The sequence below is a fragment of the Lagopus leucura genome, unplaced genomic scaffold (genome assembly GCF_019238085.1).
Source record: "Lagopus leucura isolate 7727_CA_CO unplaced genomic scaffold, USGS_WTPT01 Super-Scaffold_810, whole genome shotgun sequence".
Lineage (NCBI taxonomy): Eukaryota > Metazoa > Chordata > Aves > Galliformes > Phasianidae > Lagopus > Lagopus leucura.
The window spans coordinates 4,365,110-4,383,459 of NW_024962261.1; the positions used below are offsets into that span (position 1 = coordinate 4,365,110).

Sequence of the window (18,350 nt, forward strand, 5' to 3'; positions counted from 1 at the left end):
CACTGAAGATGGGAACTGTTTTGTTATTCCAGGCTAGATTGCCTATTTTAAATTAAAAAAAAATATTTTTTTACCTATAAGATACATAGGGACTTTTTTAGAGTTATAACCATGGTACCATCAAACAATGTTAAAAGTTAATGGCTAGACTCACATTATTGTATCCCTGAAGAATTCAACAAGAATTGCACTTTGATCAGAACAATGCCACACAGCACGTAAGCTTGGGACAGTGAGGCTGGAGAGTCACTGAGGAAGTCTTTAAAGTTCTGAGGCAACTAATCCCTTAGAAAGTTTTTCAATTCTATTTTCTTTTTTTTTTTTTTTTAAATCAACAGTAATGAAAAGAGAAAAACTATTAATGGTGTGTTTTTTAGAGGAGAGGGAGTCCATAGCTAAAAGGGTAAGTTCAGATAGTAATGTAGATAGCAAGCAGAAAAAAAAAAAGAGAAGAAAGGTATGATTTTAAATACAGCCAAATACAAAAGAGAAAAAAAAATCCACAAAGCCACAGTTTTTGGTCAGAACAAGGAAACTATTCTATTAAGAGAACTAGTTCTCAGAGATGTACAGGGCTGTGCTGGAATGAAGAATCAGATGAGAATTAAGTGAAAACCTTTTAGCTGAGAAAGAAAGCGAAATACGTGAAAATGCAAACAGGAGTTCTGTGTAGATGTGGAGAGATGGCCACAGCCACGTGTGGAACAAATGTAACATAATCTCTCCGCCACCTAGCGGACAGTGTGGTAACTGGATGGTAGGGTCATGTTTTCAAAAGCATACTGCTGCTGTGGTGGATTTATCATATTCAAGCTATAAAGATAAGTCTGCATTTTTTTTTCTAAAGCATACTGTGACTTATATATGAATTAGTTCCAGAAGTTCAGAGTTCAGGAGTAGCTCTCTCTTTCTAGAGTCTATTTCCTAATTAAAGGTTGTAATGAGTAGGATCAGAGAATCAGGACATAAACTGTTAACTATACAGATAGGGAGTCTTTATGGTCATATGAACACAGTGTCCCAGCAGCTCGTATGCACTTGCTGACATCTCGTTGAAATTAAGATGTTTGAAGAACTTACTGCAACTGTATGTAAACCTGTGGTGATGGTGTAGATTGAGGTCTGTGTTGCATAACATTGAGTATGCATACTGATATTCTGCCTTGCGTGATTGTCACGTCCTGCCTGTAAGGGGAGGGAACTGATGACCAAATTTGCAAATGCTCCTGGTTAGATTAAGGTAAAATGATGCATAGAGGTCCGCATGCAATCATCAGTTTTCATGATAACCTACATGCTACAATTATCCCCAAAATACTGGCGAACCAATACTTAGCAGGACAATTTAAGATGGACTCTAAACTGTATGGCATTAAGGAACCAAAATAATCCTGGAACTTAACAACTTTGACTTAACAACTGTATGAGATACAGCTTTTAAGAAATTGAAATAGATCTAGTGATTACTTAATAATTTTATGAGAGAAAAAGGATGAAAAGAAAAAACTGAGGAAAAGAGAGAAGGAATGAGAGTCAGGAAAAATTAACAGGAAAAAGATGGGTCACCAGACTACTTAAAAGGTCTGTTTCAAAGAGTTCTGGTGTCAGCCTGTAGTGCTGGAGAAGGGATGGGGGGAGGGTGTGTGCACTTGTCCAGAGATTGTAGTTTTGAACCAGAAACAGTAATGATGACCACCAACAATATGAAGGTGATGACCCTTTGGGGACTCTCTCAGGTCTCTTTTGATGCCTGCTAGGTTTGCAGGTGCTTTGTCCCAAGATTGTAAACAAGGAAGTTTGCCAAAACAAAACTGTGAAAAACAAGTTTATAGATAAAATTTACTGTGGGAAGAAGGGCCAGTTTGTCAGAGAAGGATTTACCCCACCAGAGGACAGGCTATCATACTTGCTGACATCGGTCTTTGACTGGGTGCCATTGTAACGTAATCAAGTACACCCCACTAGGTCAGAAAGTGTTTTTTGTTGATCTTTCACTGTGATTAGCATGTCATTGTAATAGTGGTTAGCTAAATGTCCTTCTATTTGACACTTGACAAAAACAAACTGCTCTGTTTTATCTTACTGTACAAAACTGATATTTTCTTTAAAACAATCATAACTTCTGGCTTTACTTTTCTACAGGTAAAGGAAAAAGATGGAAAAACTTGTACTTTATATTAGAGGGAAATGATGCCCAGCTTATTTATTTTGAAAGTGAAAAACGAGCCACAAAACCCAAAGGACTAATAGACCTTAGTGTGTGTTCTGTCTATGGAGTACATGACAGCTTGTTTGGCAGGTAGGATGCTGGCTCATAATTCTTGTATGTGCAGCAGGAGACTTGACTGCTAGTTTGAGACATGTACAATGCAAGTGAGATTTGTTGCCAGTGAGCTGGCTTGTATTGACTGCAACTGTTCATTCATACTCAGTTGGTAGTAACAGTTCCTAAACAAATTATAATCAATGATTTTAGTGTTTTAAGTTAAAGCTTTTTTTATGAAGTAAGGTGTGGCAATTATTCAAACTTTTGCATTATTGTTTTTGAATATTTGAGCATAATAATTGTTCCATGTTTTGTGATAGATACATGCAAAATGATGAACTAATGCTGAGGGTTTTAACCAGTTAGAACCAAGAACTGACAAGATTAAGGATTTTATCAATTCTGAAATATCTGCGTACCTTTGATAGATATTTGAAAGCTACCTTGGTTAGTCAGAGTTTGTAAAGTAGTTTTCTATTTAAGATAAGTTTTTGTTAGAGCTATACTCAGAGACCATTTTGGCATGAAGTCTTATTTTACTGTAATATTTTTCATCAAACTATGCTAATTGCAAGGCAAGTGATTACTAACAAAGAAATTGAGAATAAATACTCTTTCTGATATTACTTGTTATTAGCAAGAAAGAGGTTATGTTTTTGCTTATTGATAGTTCATAATTCCACCAATTTGTACTTAATGCCATAGAAGAGCAGTATGAATACTTTCTACTGGAAGTTTCAGATAGAAAAACACATACACAGAAATTCCCATATCTAATTCAAGTGATGTGTAGCTAACAATACTATTAAAAAAACAACAATAAAAAAACTGTCATATTAGATGTCTGAAACTGCTGGTGTTTCTTAAAGTACAAATATTTTGTTGTCTTATTCCAATAATTTTTTTTACTCTTCTCAAAAATTCTGAAAATCCATGGAACTAACCATAATTAATAAACACTATTGAAATTTTCTGTGTGTAAGTTAACAATTATGAAGGAAGCTTTAGTGTACATTTGTACAGTGTAAAGAAGAACAGTTTGTTTAATGATTACCCCTTAAGAAGTACTCTGCTGTAAAATTGGGCAGTAAGTGGTTCTGAATGTGGGTAGAAAGAAATGCATGGTTGCATCAACTGTAGGAAGCTGATAGTGAGGAACTGTATAAAGTTCCTCCTGTACTTTAAGTAGCTGCTACTTGAAGAAGGAAAAAAAATAAAACAAGAAAAACAATCCCAAACTCTGTTTTTACCCTTTTCTCAGAAGGCTCAGTGAAGCTCGTAGATCTGCTGGTTTCTTTGAGGGTAGTGATGTAAATAGCCCTAGCTCTGGTTACTTCCTGCTCTTCCCCATGCTGTGACATGCACACAGTTCATCAGGCAGTGAAATGGATGGAGAGCAGAAGGCTGAAAAGGAAATGAGATTCTGTGTAATGTAGTGATTGGGACAGAAAAGTTTCCTTAAACATAAACTGGAAGGTTGTGAATGAAGTGTCATTTAAAATAGCTTGTAATTTAACACTTGGTAGTGTTTTTGACAAATGGATGGTGATATAAAATGGCCAAGACATTGTAATTCCATGCAGAGATTTAGAGGTATGTATCAGATGATTGGTGTGTGACCCAATAAACATTTTATTGGTCATGAGACCTGTGGGGCGCAATCATGTAGGGGATTTCTTATGATAGCATTTCCTGAAATCCTGAGAGAACAAATCCTTAATGTGTCTTTAATTGCTTGGCAGCAAAGGCTGAACCTTTGCTTGTCTTTAAAAGCTTCAAGTTAGCTTTAAAAGCTAAAAGTTCCAAGGTGATTACTTGTTGTCTTGACTGTAAGTCAGTGTGCTCTTTTATATATATTCTGACATTCTACAAGTCTCTTACTGCTCATAAACAAAATAGCTGTGCTATAATTTTCTTAAAAGTAACATGTTCAAGCAAAAACGCAATTTTGAAATACCTGAGAATATTTTTTGATAGTCTTTCCTGTCTATTTTGTGTTCAATGTTCCTTTCACAAAATGAGCAGAAAACTGTTAGTTCAGTGTAAATTTTGGCACAGAAGGATTAGAATCGTTCAGCTGAAAGGGACCTTCAGAGATCCTGGAGACTGACCACCTCAGGACTAACCAGAAGTTAAAGCACATTACTGAGGGCATTGTCCAAATGCTTCTTAAACAGACAGGCGTGGGGCATCCACCACTTCTGTAGGAAGCCTGTGCCTGGGAGTGTCTGACCACTCTCACGGTGTAAAGAAGCTATTCCTAATGTCCACTCTGAGATTAATAAGTGAAGGTGTTTGTAAATATTACAAAGATTAATAAAACTTTTTTGTTGTTCTGTTTATCTTTAAGGCCAAACTGTTTTCAGATAGTAGTTCAGCACTTTAGTGAAGAGCATTACATCTTTTACTTTGCAGGCGAAACTCCAGAACAAGCACAGGTGAGAGCTTTTGTTGGTAAATATAATCTTTAAAGTGATGTATTATTTTTTGTTGGCATTGCAGTGTTCAGCAATTCTTCAGTAGGAAGCAAGGGTAGCATAAATGAGATAGTGGTTGAGCTTATATTAACAGGTGTTATGATACAGGAGTAGGAGGTCTAGGAGGGAAAAACTATTGTTGGGAATCCAGTACTTATATTACTTGTACTTGGGGATTTTTACTTTGGACAAGTTCTGGTTCTGTGGAATGAACTTAGGTTATATTCTTTTGTACATTTTGCAGAACACAACTTCTGGCATAATTCAGTTCAGAAAAATCATTTGCTCTCCAACACTTTTCTTTCAAGAGTATTTTCCTGATGTGAAATAAAACAATAGCACATCTGTGTGTGCTGTGACCAAATTAGAAGGGATGGCTATCTTCCACAGTTTTCCTGTTCCTGAATCAGTAATTTTTCATAGTTTTGGGCCCTGATTGTGCATGAGAAGCGATGTGATTGTATAGAGCTTAGTGCTCTAAAATCCTCTTACCAGCAGGAGAGTGTAAGTTGAGGCAATGCTCTTATTTATTAAGGTTACAATTTTGAAATGTATATGTTGCATCAGAAGTTAGGCTTTCCATTTGGTTTAATTGGAGTGGAATTAAAACTTTTCAAAGTAGTTCTTACAGTAGGCTGTATACATTCAATATTTTTGTAGGGCTGTAAACACAGGAAAGAACACATTTTCTTGTTGAACTGTCAAAAGTTTATGAAAGTCACTGGGATAACATCTGAATATTGCACTGATGTTTATCACACAGCTGTCAGTATCATCTCTGAGAAGCAGCATGCGGTCATTGAGAGTATGTCCATTAATTTCTACAATCATGAACATGTAGGTTCATTTTTGCCATGTCCAGTGTCTTGTGAGTTCTAGAAATTAAAAGAATGTGTAGAACGCAGAACATGTGCCTTATTCCCAAGTATTAAATATTGTGTTATAATGTTATATTGTATTAAATCAAGTGGTTTGATTTAATCTACTTCTGATTCTGATCGATCTAACACACTGTTCACTGTATTCTTTACAAAGTACAGTTCTGTTAATGATACGGTTTTGGTTCATGCGCATCAGCTCTCATTTAGATCTGTTCTGAGAAGATCACGATTTTTTTTAGTCAAACATTTTATAGAGGAGTAAGTTTTCTACATATTAAGGAAAAAAAAATGATTATTTTAGTATAAATAGATATCAAAGCGGCCATCTTATGGAATGGGTCACATGTTGTCCTTGTTTCTTTGTTAGAAGAATGGTGCTATTCGTGCATTGTTCTCACTGCTGTCAGTTTTAGCATTTAAGAAGATAGGTTTTCCTGTAGTGATTGGGTTTAGGGATGCACTGTGCATCTACAAAACATTTACTGGTTCGCTGTATTTAGGAAGGCTTTGGCTCTCATTGCTACTACTTTAGAATAAAGGAACAAGCCACTAAAACTTCATGCTGCACACCTGGAAGCTTTTCCTTCTGTGGAAGGCTTGGAAAGTTGAAGCCTGTCTCAAGTAGTCTAGCTAAGAATGGCTGCGGTAGATGATGCTCCTGTATTGTTTTTTAATATGTGGAATGTGCAGTGAAGGAGAAGATTCAAACAATATTGTGGTTTTTTTTCATGACACTGTTAAATTATACTTCGGGGATAATTGGCAGCAGATCTTTGAGATAGACTTTAGAATGCAACTGATCAGAACCTACGTCTTGAGCTTTGCAACAGCAATGGAGAACACGATGGCTGTGGGACAGAAACAAGAGAAGGCAGCTGTACCTTTTCTCCTATTTTCTAAAGCTAAGACTCCCATACAAAACTCTTATGTTAGGAAGTGTCTTCAACTTTTTCGGAGGTTGTCTGGTGAGGTGATGGTGCCTCTTAGCAGCTTATTTGTATAATAATGGAAAAATAAGCACAAATTTTCTGCAGTTTGCTCCTAGGTGGCCTATTCATTTTCTGTATTAAAGTGGATTCCATCCATCCATTCTACTACATCAGGCTATGAGAAGACAAAAGGAGGATGTAGGATATCCTTCTTTTGTGTTTTTCTGTTAACGTTGTTTAGTTTACATTGGAATTATATGCAGTATTATGACAGGAATACAGATAAAATTGAGAGGAAAAAAACAGCATAGTTTGTCTTGTTAACTTATTTTTTCAGAAGTAAGCAGGATTTGCTTCATTTTATGTGCCATTTACAGTTTAACGTGACGTTACTAGACTGGAAACTCGTTAAAGGTTGCACTGTCTGTGTATATCCAATTAACAATGTTTGATATTTCCAAAAAAGACATTGCTTCTGATTTGCAAATCCTTAATTTTTATTTACTTATTGAAGATAATTTTGCTTTATTATTCAAATTTAGATATTTGGAGTGGCATAAAAATTGAAGCTGAGGAATAATTAAGATATTTAATGTACCCTTTGAGATGTCTAGTCCCCTGCAAGAAGCTGTACCTGACTTTGCCTTATTATGCTACTCTGCGTCCTTCTCTTTTAGGACTGGATGAAAGCTTTGCAGATGTTTTGCAGTTTAAGAAAAACCAGTCCAGGAACATCAAACAAACGTCTACGCCAGGTGAAGCTGTACAGATGTTAAGGGGTTTTGCTTTATTGGGGTTAAAGTTCTATGTTGTGCAGATATATTGACAAATAAATCTTCCTTTCAGTATTAGTAAGTTCTGCACATTCTTACTTTCCTTTTTGGAGTTATGCAGAACTAGAATGATTTCAGTTTTGTTACCTGTATGCATAAAGAACGGTGTTTTTATGTAATCTGTAGATACTATGCTAGATACTAATTTCTGATGTCATATAACTGGGATAAAGTCAGCTTTTCTTTATCTGTTTAACTTAATATTTTACATTGTGAGAGACCTAAACAACAAAAACCAGAAAAAACCATACGGACTTCAAATCATCTTTTGTGTGATGTAAACAAAATGTTTGTTCAAATACTGTGAACAGAATGCTTGTTCAAATACTGTTACTCATTTTTTAGTGACCGGTGCGTGCTGAGCCGTGCTTTTGGCTTAAAATTTCTTGGCCTCTAGAAAGTGCTGCTTTGGCCTGAATTGTCACAGAGGTTGGAGGACTGATGGTCAGTGATGACCAAATCTGTAATCATTGCAAAGTTACATATGTACTTCAACAATCCCTGATAATTCTGAATGTTGGGAACAGTGAACGTAATTACTGTGGAAAAACAAATGCATTTTCCAGGACACACGGAATTATTCTGTAGTTAGCATTAAAGAAGATTAAATGCTTCTGAAGAAAATAACTACGTTAAGTGAATTGGTAGGTGAAATTGGAGGCTTGCAAGCTGCAGAAGCTAAGCAAGAAGGGTGGCATTTTAAACTAATTCTGTCCCTCAAAATACAGTGTTTTTCTGCATAAAGGTGAAGAACAGAAGAAAAGTGGAAAAATATAAGTATGAATCATCAAGACAGGAAAAAAACAAACACCTCCATTTGGAGGAAGATTACAGAAATTATATCAGGAAGCAGAGTTTGAGAAACGTGCTTCATCAGTTACTTTGTATTGCACGCTTGTGAAGTGTGATGGAAAGTAAAGCCTTGCTAGTGTTTATTATAGTGACTTTTATGGCATGGTCAGTCTTCTGAGGGAATATGCAAACACTAATGTGAATTCTTACAGTTTTTTTAACTGTCCTTCAAAAGTTGTATTGCTGAATATTTGAATTTGAATGAAATGTTGACCAAATTAAATGCAGTAATTTGTGTTCTTACTATATTTATTTGGTATCAGCTGGTATCAGTACCTGTTGGATTGAGCTATGAATTACACATTGTTTGGAATTTTGTAGAAAAGTAGATCAAAATATCTTCCTTGATATGAGTAAGATCTCAGAAAGTTCACTTCTCATTCTTTGGAAATGTGGGGTTACCAATTGCTGTAGTCTTGAGAGTCCATATTATGGACCAAGTGTTTTCAGTTTAGGGGGAAAACTGGTTATAATGTGTTGCACAACAAGAGTTTTGTGTGATCTGTTGGAAAAGCACAGGGTAAGCCATTCTGCTTAGAATCACCTGTGATTTTTACTCGAGATGCCAGGTTTTGGTTTCTGTAGAATTTTCTATGTGTAGAAAAGTTAGCATTTACAAATCCTAATGTTTGTTAGAGATAAGTTAAATAAAAACCATCACCACTAACAAAAACAAATAGGTCACATTAAAAATATGGTGCCAGAGATTTGTTTTCAGTAGTTGATACTGCTCTTATTTTGTCACTGGTACTTGTTAAAATATTGATCCATTACGTCTGTTCCTTGCCCTTTCTATTAGGAAGTAATAGTTTGTGATCACTACTCATAAGTTAACATTAAGCCTCCACATAGAGGAAGAAAAAATTCATATTTTTAATGTTTCTGTTCCAGAAAAAAAGGAGTAATTTAATTTTTTTTTTTTTTCAGGTCAGCAGTCTTATTTTGCATGTAGAAGAAGCTCATACGCTCCCAGTAAAGCATTTTACTAATCCATATTGTAACATCTACCTGAACAGTGTTCAGGTAGCAAAAACACATATCAGGGAAGGGCAGAACCCTGTGTGGTCAGAAGAATTTGTTTTTGAGTAAGTCTTACTCTTCTCAAGTTCTGCTAAGATGCTTTGCATTTAAGATCATTAGCAGTCTCCTGTTTTGCATGTGCTTTTAAAAGTACTGTGTGTGTGGTTAAAGACCAGCAGCTTTTTATCCATAAATGTGTGAGCAGATTTTCTGTAGGCAGCTAAATATCTTTGTTAATGTCTATCTTTGTCTGTAAATGGAGTTCAGGTTTGAAATGAGTTTATTTAAAATTAAATGCCAGCCAACTGTAAGTGTTAATTGAGGCTTTCTGTCTTTTCTCCTAGTGATCTTTCATCTGATATTAATAGATTTGAGATAAGTCTTAGTAACAAAACAAAGAAAAGTAAAGATCCAGATATATGTAAGTATTTTTCTGTAAAAGTTGCATATGTATTGCAGCAGTGGATTATTTGTGCAGTTTTAATGGCTCTTGTGAAACATTATCACAAGAGAATTAAGTGTATTTTTATACCTACCACTCTACTATTTGTATGTTTTGGATGTCTGTTAATGGTTTTGCATTCATGTTTTTACAGTGAGAACTTGCATGGTTTTTAGTACTGAGATACACAGTAATCCAGTCCTAAGTATCTCTTGGCTTTCCTAGCTGTTCTTTAGAATCATCATTATGTGATGCAGTGACTGTGCTTACAGAAAGGGAAGATCAAAAGAGAATCTATCAGTAATAGTCTGCTCAGTTTTACTGTATCATAGAATCATAGAATCACCAAGGTTGGAAAAGACCTAAAAGATCACCCAGTCCAACCGTTCACCTATTCCCAATAGTTCCTACTAAACCATGTCCAGTGACCGTGTCACTGAGTTAACTTATTTGAGCTGTTTTAAGTATGCATGTATGCAATTCCTCATTAATATTTTTGTTGTATTTACTGGGAACGAGGTAAGGGAGCAAATGTGTTACTTCATTTAAAAATGAATCAAAAATATCCTGAGAGTCTCTGGAAAATTTGCCATTTTCTTTGTTTCGCATCATCTCCATTCTTTCCTGGCATGACTTTTAGGCTTAAACCTGAAATTACCTCAGTATCACTTCAGGAAAGAATCCATATGTTCTTCCACTTTTTACATGAGTTCACAAGATTTTTTTTTCTCTTCCTATTAACTAGACAACTGCATCTTCAGTAGTTGATTTGTTTCTGTGTATTTCAACAGGTTAGTAGCAAGCTAGTAAGGCAACATCAGCTTTCTAGGAAGAAAGGACTCATTTTGAAAAGCATGACTTCTGAGCTCTTCTATATTAAAAAAAAAAGATTATGTTCAATTCCCTTCACACATAATATATTTCAAACCTCTTTTCCTAGTAAAACTATCACTTGCTGTTTTGCTTCTCTAAGAGCTTCAGCCCCTACCCTCCTTGTTTGTTGCCTGCAGTGCAGCACTACCCCACCCAGCCTCAGTTTGTTCCAAGAATTTTTCTTTTCCATTGTGTTCAGACCTGCCTGCTTTAAAGCCTGGCAGAGTACTTAGAGAGTACTTAGTCTATTGCAGTTGTTTTAGTTTGCATATATTGTGTTAGTAGCCTGTTATCTATGTCTCTATTAATTTTGTGATTTTTTCAGAGAAGAGATTTAGAAACTGTGATCAAAGAAGAATTACTACTCAGATTGAGTGCTCTTGCAGAACTCAATTCCAGATTCCAGAGTGCAATTCCAAAACTTTGTCCTTCCTCTGACTAGAAAAATTCTCATATAATAGGAGGAAAAATGATGTCCCTCTGACACACAGAACGCCTTTAATCATGGTTCATGTTCTTGCACTCTTCTTATATTTGCTTGAGTAGAAAAAATATCTGGCTACCCCAGTGGTTCAGTCAGTACAGGAACCACTGCAATGATAATTTGTGAATTGAATGTTTCAATTTCTTTTAAATTGTTTTTGTCATTTCCTTCTTTGCCCAGATTAAGGAGATTATTGGCTTTGGATGCATCCAGCTGCTGGAAGGTGATAGAAAGTTTAATTAGGGGTAGAGTTACTTAGCTCCCCTCACAGCATAACTCAACAGTAATTTAATTTGGGGACAAGGATTAGACAAAGTCAAGTTGAATTAGTATGCATCTCTGCCCTATTATAATTGGAAATAAATGAGCAATACCAGATTTTATCTAACAGACCAGGGTGCACTGCCTGAATAACACCTGAACTCTCCAAAAGCAAGAAAATTCATTTCTTCCACAAATATTTTGCTTCCCAGCTGCAGCTGCTAAATGTGGATTGCCCTGAAATGGGAACCATGTGACTCTGGTACTGTTCTTCTTCCCCATTATTTGGTTAAGTCAGCTTTCCTGCTTGTTGCTTCTGCTGTAGTAAGCAGATTGAAGGCCCACTAATACGTATGGGTCTCACTGTTTTCATTTCTTCCACCATTTCTTTCATTTTAAATACTAAAATAAGAGCATGAAGGCTGGTTTTCGGTATTTTAAAATGTTTTGTGAATTCTCAAGTTTTTGACTTGGATGCTTGTCTGCTAAAAGTAATCAGTAATTATTGTAATATTCCCACCTTGTAAAAGTATTTTACGAGTTTAACTATGGAGTTTGGTATCATTTCTGCTCAAACCTTTTCTCTTTATTTCTCTACCAAAGAGGAACTAAGTAACCTGTACAATGATTTATTTGCATAGGCATACATTAATGTCTTTAAAACAAACATGAAAAAAATTCAATTAAGTCCTAATATTTAGACTTTGTTTTGCTGCTTCTGAAAATTGGGATGCTCAAGTTTGATTGGACAATTGAAACAATCAGTGTGCCAGGGCAGTACTACACAGTATTGAACTGTAGTGGAAGCTCTGGTTTGGTTTAGCACCACAATATTTGGTTAATTTCATTTAGTTAATGGAGGAAAAACTGAATATTTTTATAAAGGAGGAGGTCGGCACTTGCGGGCACATCTGTAAAACACTGTATTAGCCTTTGTTTTTCTTCTGAGCGAGGTTCGTATTTGCAGAAGTGCCACAGGTTGGTTTTGAAGCTGGTAGTTTAGGTTATGCAGCTGCAGCCAGGTGGAAAAAAGTCACTGTGGTGCCACAGAATTGGCAAATGTACGCTGGGAAGTTATGTCTGCTCTGGCAGGCTAGGGGCTCCTCTGTTGTTCAGGCAATATTGCAATTACAAAATACTACTGTAGCCACTGGAAAAAATAAATACATTATTCTAGATCCTGTATTTCACTGTCCCTATCAGTGTGCCAGTGTATGACACATGCCATATGTTTGCAACCAAAGAAACCAAGCACATTGCTTAGCTGCAGTGTATAAAATTTGATGGGAAGAAGTATTCTTGTAAAGTTGATTAGTGGGATTGTGGTCCCATCCATTCTGGTAATAAGTAGAAGATGGAAGAATTATTTTTCCAGCTACTTAACTGACATGAATGAATTATCTTACAGGAGTTTATCAGCTCCAAAGAGCATGAAGTAGTAGGCAACTGATGTGCCCTGAAGTGAGCATTATGAATGTGGTGCTATTCTATTGGGGTATCAGGTGATTACCTGATAACATTGCAATACTGAGGCAATGGAAAATCTGCTAGAACTGCTGACAATTTCTGGAAGACTTGACTTTGCAGTAATGGAATTTGAAAAGAAAAATTTTTTGGAGTATTGTAATTTCAGTAGTGTTGCTGTAATAAAAGTAAAAAGAAAGTGGTGAGGAAGTAGGCCTGATGATGATATCAGCCCAAGACTGGTTAAAAAAAAAATCACAGTGAATTCTGAATACTTTATCTGCTTTTATTTTCTGATGGCTGCTGGGAATTGCAAGGTAGCACTTCACTTATCTGCTGCTTGGGTGTTACAAAGGAAACAGTATCAGTATCTGTGTGGCATTCTTGAATGCATGTTTATGCATTACTCATAGACTGCTTTGTGTTTCCACTTCACAGGAATATTCTAAACCAGTGAATAGAGAGCCTGCTAATTTATTGATGGCAAAAATCTTGATTGCTATTATTAATACCCTTGGTGAAGCAAGATGGCATGTGGTGAAAATAGTTATTTTATTTGATATGAGCAACTTGATATATTTTGCTGGAGGTAAATTAACTGAATAATGCTTTTTTCCTGAAGTATTTATGCGCTGCCAATTAAGCCGATTACAAAAAGGACATGCAACAGATGAGTGGTTTCAACTCAGTTCCCATGTACCATTAAAGGGTATTGAGCCAGGATCTCTGCGTGTTCGAGCACGATATTCTATGGAGAAGATCATGCCAGAAGAGGAATACAGTGAGTTTAAAGAGGTATAAAACTGTTTAACTTTCCTTAATTCACCTGTCAAAACTCACTTTGTTATTTGAGACAAATTTTGAAAACAGTGCTTGACACAGTTTAATTATATTTATAGTGACATCTGTTTTACTATAGATATATGACACCAGTTTCTACTGAATAGTTACATAAGTTTCTGAATTTTTTAAATTCATTCTTTTTCTTTCAGCTTATACTCCAGAAAGAACTTCATGTAGTCTATGCCTTATCACATGTTTGTGGACAGGACAGAACACTGTTGGCTGGCATTTTACTGAAGATTTTTCTTCATGAAAAGCTTGAGTCCTTGTTGTTACGAACACTAAATGACAGGGAAATAAGCATGGAAGGTATTGTTCTATTTACACTGAAATTTACTGAAACTGTGGGCAGGTAGGGAGGAGAGGGCTGTGATGTCTTACTTTTTGTCGTCTTTATTTACAACATACAGTTGTGAGCAGCAGTTTTTTTTTCTTCTCTGCTCTTTATTGTCTCACTTTCTCAACCTTTTAATTCACTCTTTTTTTTTTCTTCTTTCAGATGAAGCTACTACCTTGTTTCGTGCTACCACTTTAGCAAGTACACTTATGGAGCAGTATATGAAAGCCACTGCAACGCGTTTTGTTCACCATGCACTGAAAGACTCTATATTAAAGATAATGGAGAGCAAGCAGTCCTGTGAGGTGATAGCTTGAACTATGTTTGTGAACATCTTGGTTTGTTGAGACAGTTATCTATCTACTGACTGTTATATTTTATGCTTGGATTAAATGTTATCTTTAGAGATACTCATTTATCTCTCAGAACAAAACTTCATTTATGCGATTAATACAGGATCTAAATCCATTTCTTTTCTAGTGTTGCCGTGAGCAATATTCATGATAGCGATTTTGAAGTGCTGACTTTTTAAATTCACAACTTTCAAGTTAGGTACTTACTCTGTAGCTAACAGAAGTTGTTCTGCAGCAGTTACTGAGCAACATGACCTGAATAACTTCCAGTAAGCACAAGATGTCACACAGGTCAATTTCTGAACTTTAGTTCTGATTTTAAACTCCCTGATGCTGCTTATTGATCTTGCTGATTTTTGGGGGGGAGGTTTCAGGGTAGGGTTGGAGGGGAGGGGATTTGTTTATTTATTTTAAATTATTCTCCTAACTTCTGTGTTTTCCTGCTACTTCATTGTGGAAAGGATGGGGGTCCTCAGAATTCTGAATTAAAAAGATACGAAAGGGTCATGTGAATGGGCAGTGTGGAATATCTTAAGTATTAAAGCCGTAACATACTAGAACCTCTGCTGCTCTTGATTTCCTGTGTAGCCACTGAAGCAGATGTGGGAGTTCTGTAGGAGTCTGAGATTTCTACTGTAGCAGAATTTTTAATTTACTTTGAAGAAGTCTTCGTTGTGTAGTATTACGAAGCTGTGTTGTTCTGGTAGGAGTGGAAGCCTAATCATTTTCTCTTTTTAGTTGAATCCTTCAAAACTAGAGAAGAATGAAGATGTTAACACTAATTTGGCACATCTACTCAGTATACTTTCAGAACTGGTAGAGAAAATATTCATGGCTGCAGAAATACTGCCTCCGTAAGTTGGCATTTTTTGTATTTGAAAATTCCTGCTTATGTGGTTTACATTGCACCTTAAAATGGTATTTTTATGGGATCACCTTCTGCTAATCAATCACAAGACTGTTCAGAGTTGGTAGGGTCTTCAGGATAATTTATACAGTGGAATACAGAAGGATTTAAAACCAACATTTTCAGGTATAAATAGTGCCTTTTTACAAAAGCTTCTTGCTTTTCAGGGAAAGAAGCATAAAAATAATCAGTATTTTGTTTCCTGAAAGAGTGTAGAAAACAATTTTAATTAACTTTAATTTAAAAAAGTTTAATTAACTTTAAATTTTAATTAATTTTAATTTTAATTTAACAAGTTCTTATATTTCCTCTTCTGGGGAAGAGAGACAGAATTATTAACAGTACATCAAAAATATAAGCAGAGTATTAGTGTGCTGTGCTATGATTATTTCTATCAAGGAAGTGCAGAGGTTAATTTTTTTCCTTTTTAAGTGCCAATGCAACCTCTGTGTTCTTATTTTAGATCTGAGCCATCTAAAAAGAACTTGATAGTACTAACAGTTCTCTTCCATTTGCATTCAAAGTAAACAAACTCTTTAATAGTAGATAACAGAAATGTTTGTTTTCTGGTAGTGCTGGCAAGGTTAAAAGGTGTGTTCCTTTTAATTTATGTGATGCAGTTCTCAACACGTGGAAAGTGCCACAGTTAGTATTGGAGAGGAGAAATTTTGTAGTTGCTTAGACACTTAACTATTAAAATGTAACCCTTATTTATGGAAAGAAAAGTTGCTACTGAGTTAAAAGTTAAAAATAAATCCAAACATCAAATTTGTACTTTTTTAATAAACATAGGTTTTTAAAAACACATAAAACGTTAAATGCACATTTAATGTTACCTACATGAATAGAACTGTGCATCATTGAAAACATGTTCCTAGTTTATAAATCTACTTTTTAAAGAACAATTATAAGCTGAGTTTTTACAGATTTATTAACTTAGAAATTTTTAATTAATTTAAATGTCTAAATAGTAGACTTGGAATTGATAACATTTGTGTATCAAGTAGATTTTTTTTATTCTCCGATCTTATCTGATGAGTAATTAGCTACCATTTTTACAGGACATTGAGGTATATTTATGGGTGCTTGCAGAAGTCTGTTCAAAACAAGTGGCCTGCTAATACAACCATGAGAACCAGAGTTGTTAGGTAAGCTGTGTGTCACTGTGTTGAAAGTAATCTTTTAATGTCTTACCTCTAACAAGCTTCAGTGTGCTTGATCTATTTTTCTTTGTGACAATACTTACATAGATAATGACACTGAAGATAGTTATGATACTGAGGCATGATATCCCAATTAAGGATTATGAGCTTGCAAGAAGCACATTCATAGACTTTTGCAGAATAAGATTGTAGCACAGAGGTCAGGATGGCTTTACGTAATAGTTTTAACTTCAAATTTACTTGCATTATGTTAAGTTGTACAACTTAAATAATGATTCCCATTTTCATGCGGGGGAGTGAGGGGGAAAAAAGAAAACTTCTCTCAAAGCAATATTTAGCCTTTGTAATACCTATGGAGAGTAATATCTTCTGGAGATTGTGATCCTGTCATATGCCACCTGAGAAGACATTATTCAGCTACACTTATGTAAGCATATGTTGATTATTGGAGAAAACCTACACAAGTTAGGGTCGCTGCCCCTTAAAATGGGGAACCAGCATGGTGTGAAATCTTCTCATAAAGGTAATCCAGGTGTCATTAGGCTTCACTGAGCTACTGTCTGTATTGCAGTATTTAGTTTACTGCATCAGAGAGAGCTCCCAGTTGCTGGTTGCAGTGTTGGCTTCTGAAACCATGTAATTCTATACTGTATTAGTATCCCTCATTTCTCTGTTCCAGCCTTGCCACACTGGAACATATCCAGCTTGACTCCCCTGAAGTTACACTGGGTACAGAAACTCCAATCTGTGTTCATAATCCAAAGCCATATACAAGTCCTTCCTCTAACTACCTATTGCCAGTCCAAAAAAAAGATGTGACCTTGACAATCTGTTCCTAGATGTTAGTGTTTGAGGTTATGGGCAAGTCCCATCCTGCACTTTCCTCCCTTCCCCGGTATCTGGCAATCATGATTTGCTGAGGTTAGATTTTCCTCCTGTTGGGGATTTTCAGAAGATTTGTATTTTGGCCCTTTTTTTTTTAAATCATTTTGACACTAATAGCTGTGGCTTACAGAATTGAGGGTACTATGCTAGCTAGGGCTCTGCCTTCAAATCAGAGCTGCTCCCATTAGGAGAGCCCCGCTTATTCTGAAGGGCTACCATATTGCAGGGCTGTAGAGCTCAAGAAAAGTGACATCTTTCTCTACTTACTCAGCTCCAGAGAACCACATAGATTTCCTTAGGTGAATGCAGCTTACATTTTAAGTTTCCCTAAATGCTCTAACTTTTGAATCTCTTTTTCCTTTGACCTTAGTTTTCATAAGTGGATAGTTGCAACTTCTTACTAAACTGTTGCAACCTTTTATGAAGGAAACTGTTTTATAAGACTAATTTTTAGATGTCTGAATACTTTACCAGCTACCTCATTCAAAATATGTTGCCATTTCTACCTGATTTCCAAAACTCCATGTCAGTATTCATTATTATATTATCCGTTATTTCAGGACTCCACATCAGACTCGTTATTAACACAGGGTGAAAGAGTAAGAACCCCCAAGTATTCTGTATTAGCAGGATTCATACCTCACAGGTCTTCAATGTTAGGCACTTAGGAGAGATTGGTCTGTATTCCATGATTTCCAGATTGCATACTTTCTTATATCTTCATATTCACACCATAGAAAATTATTATTTTTTTTTTTTTGCTCCACTGAGGTTCAGGACTGTTGTTTTACCAGCCCATAATTTGTGGTTCTTGGAGGAAAAAGAAACTTCCTTACAAGTATGTATTAGAACTCAGATGTTTTGGACGTATGGAAGATATGCTAACATTACCAATAACCCATGCATCATTTCCAAATAATATGAATGTTAGTCACTCTGCACTCAACAGCAAACAAGGCTGTGTGACATCCCCTTCCCTTCCTTGTCAGTTAAGGTTTTGTTATCGTTACAGTGAAAAACAGTCTGCTGGTCCAAGCAAAATGAAGCATGATGTAAATCGCCTTAGCTGGTCTTTATGTA

The 18,350-nt window shown here is 35.8% G+C and overlaps 1 protein-coding gene across 2 annotated transcripts in view; it reads left to right on the plus strand.

Moving 5' to 3' along the window:
• The window catches only part of RASA1 (RAS p21 protein activator 1), a 60,101-nt gene that overhangs the window by 32,915 nt on the left and 8,836 nt on the right, over nt 1–18,350 (plus strand). For both annotated transcript variants that reach the window (XM_042866151.1, XM_042866152.1), the window contains 10 exons: nt 2,143–2,299; nt 4,617–4,704; nt 7,231–7,308; nt 9,166–9,323; nt 9,603–9,679; nt 13,405–13,577; nt 13,775–13,934; nt 14,125–14,267; nt 15,054–15,169; nt 16,284–16,370. In XM_042866151.1, coding sequence (XP_042722085.1) covers nt 2,143–2,299; nt 4,617–4,704; nt 7,231–7,308; nt 9,166–9,323; nt 9,603–9,679; nt 13,405–13,577; nt 13,775–13,934; nt 14,125–14,267; nt 15,054–15,169; nt 16,284–16,370 — 1,237 coding nt within the window. The remainder of the gene's footprint in view (nt 1–2,142; nt 2,300–4,616; nt 4,705–7,230; nt 7,309–9,165; nt 9,324–9,602; nt 9,680–13,404; nt 13,578–13,774; nt 13,935–14,124; nt 14,268–15,053; nt 15,170–16,283; nt 16,371–18,350) is intronic.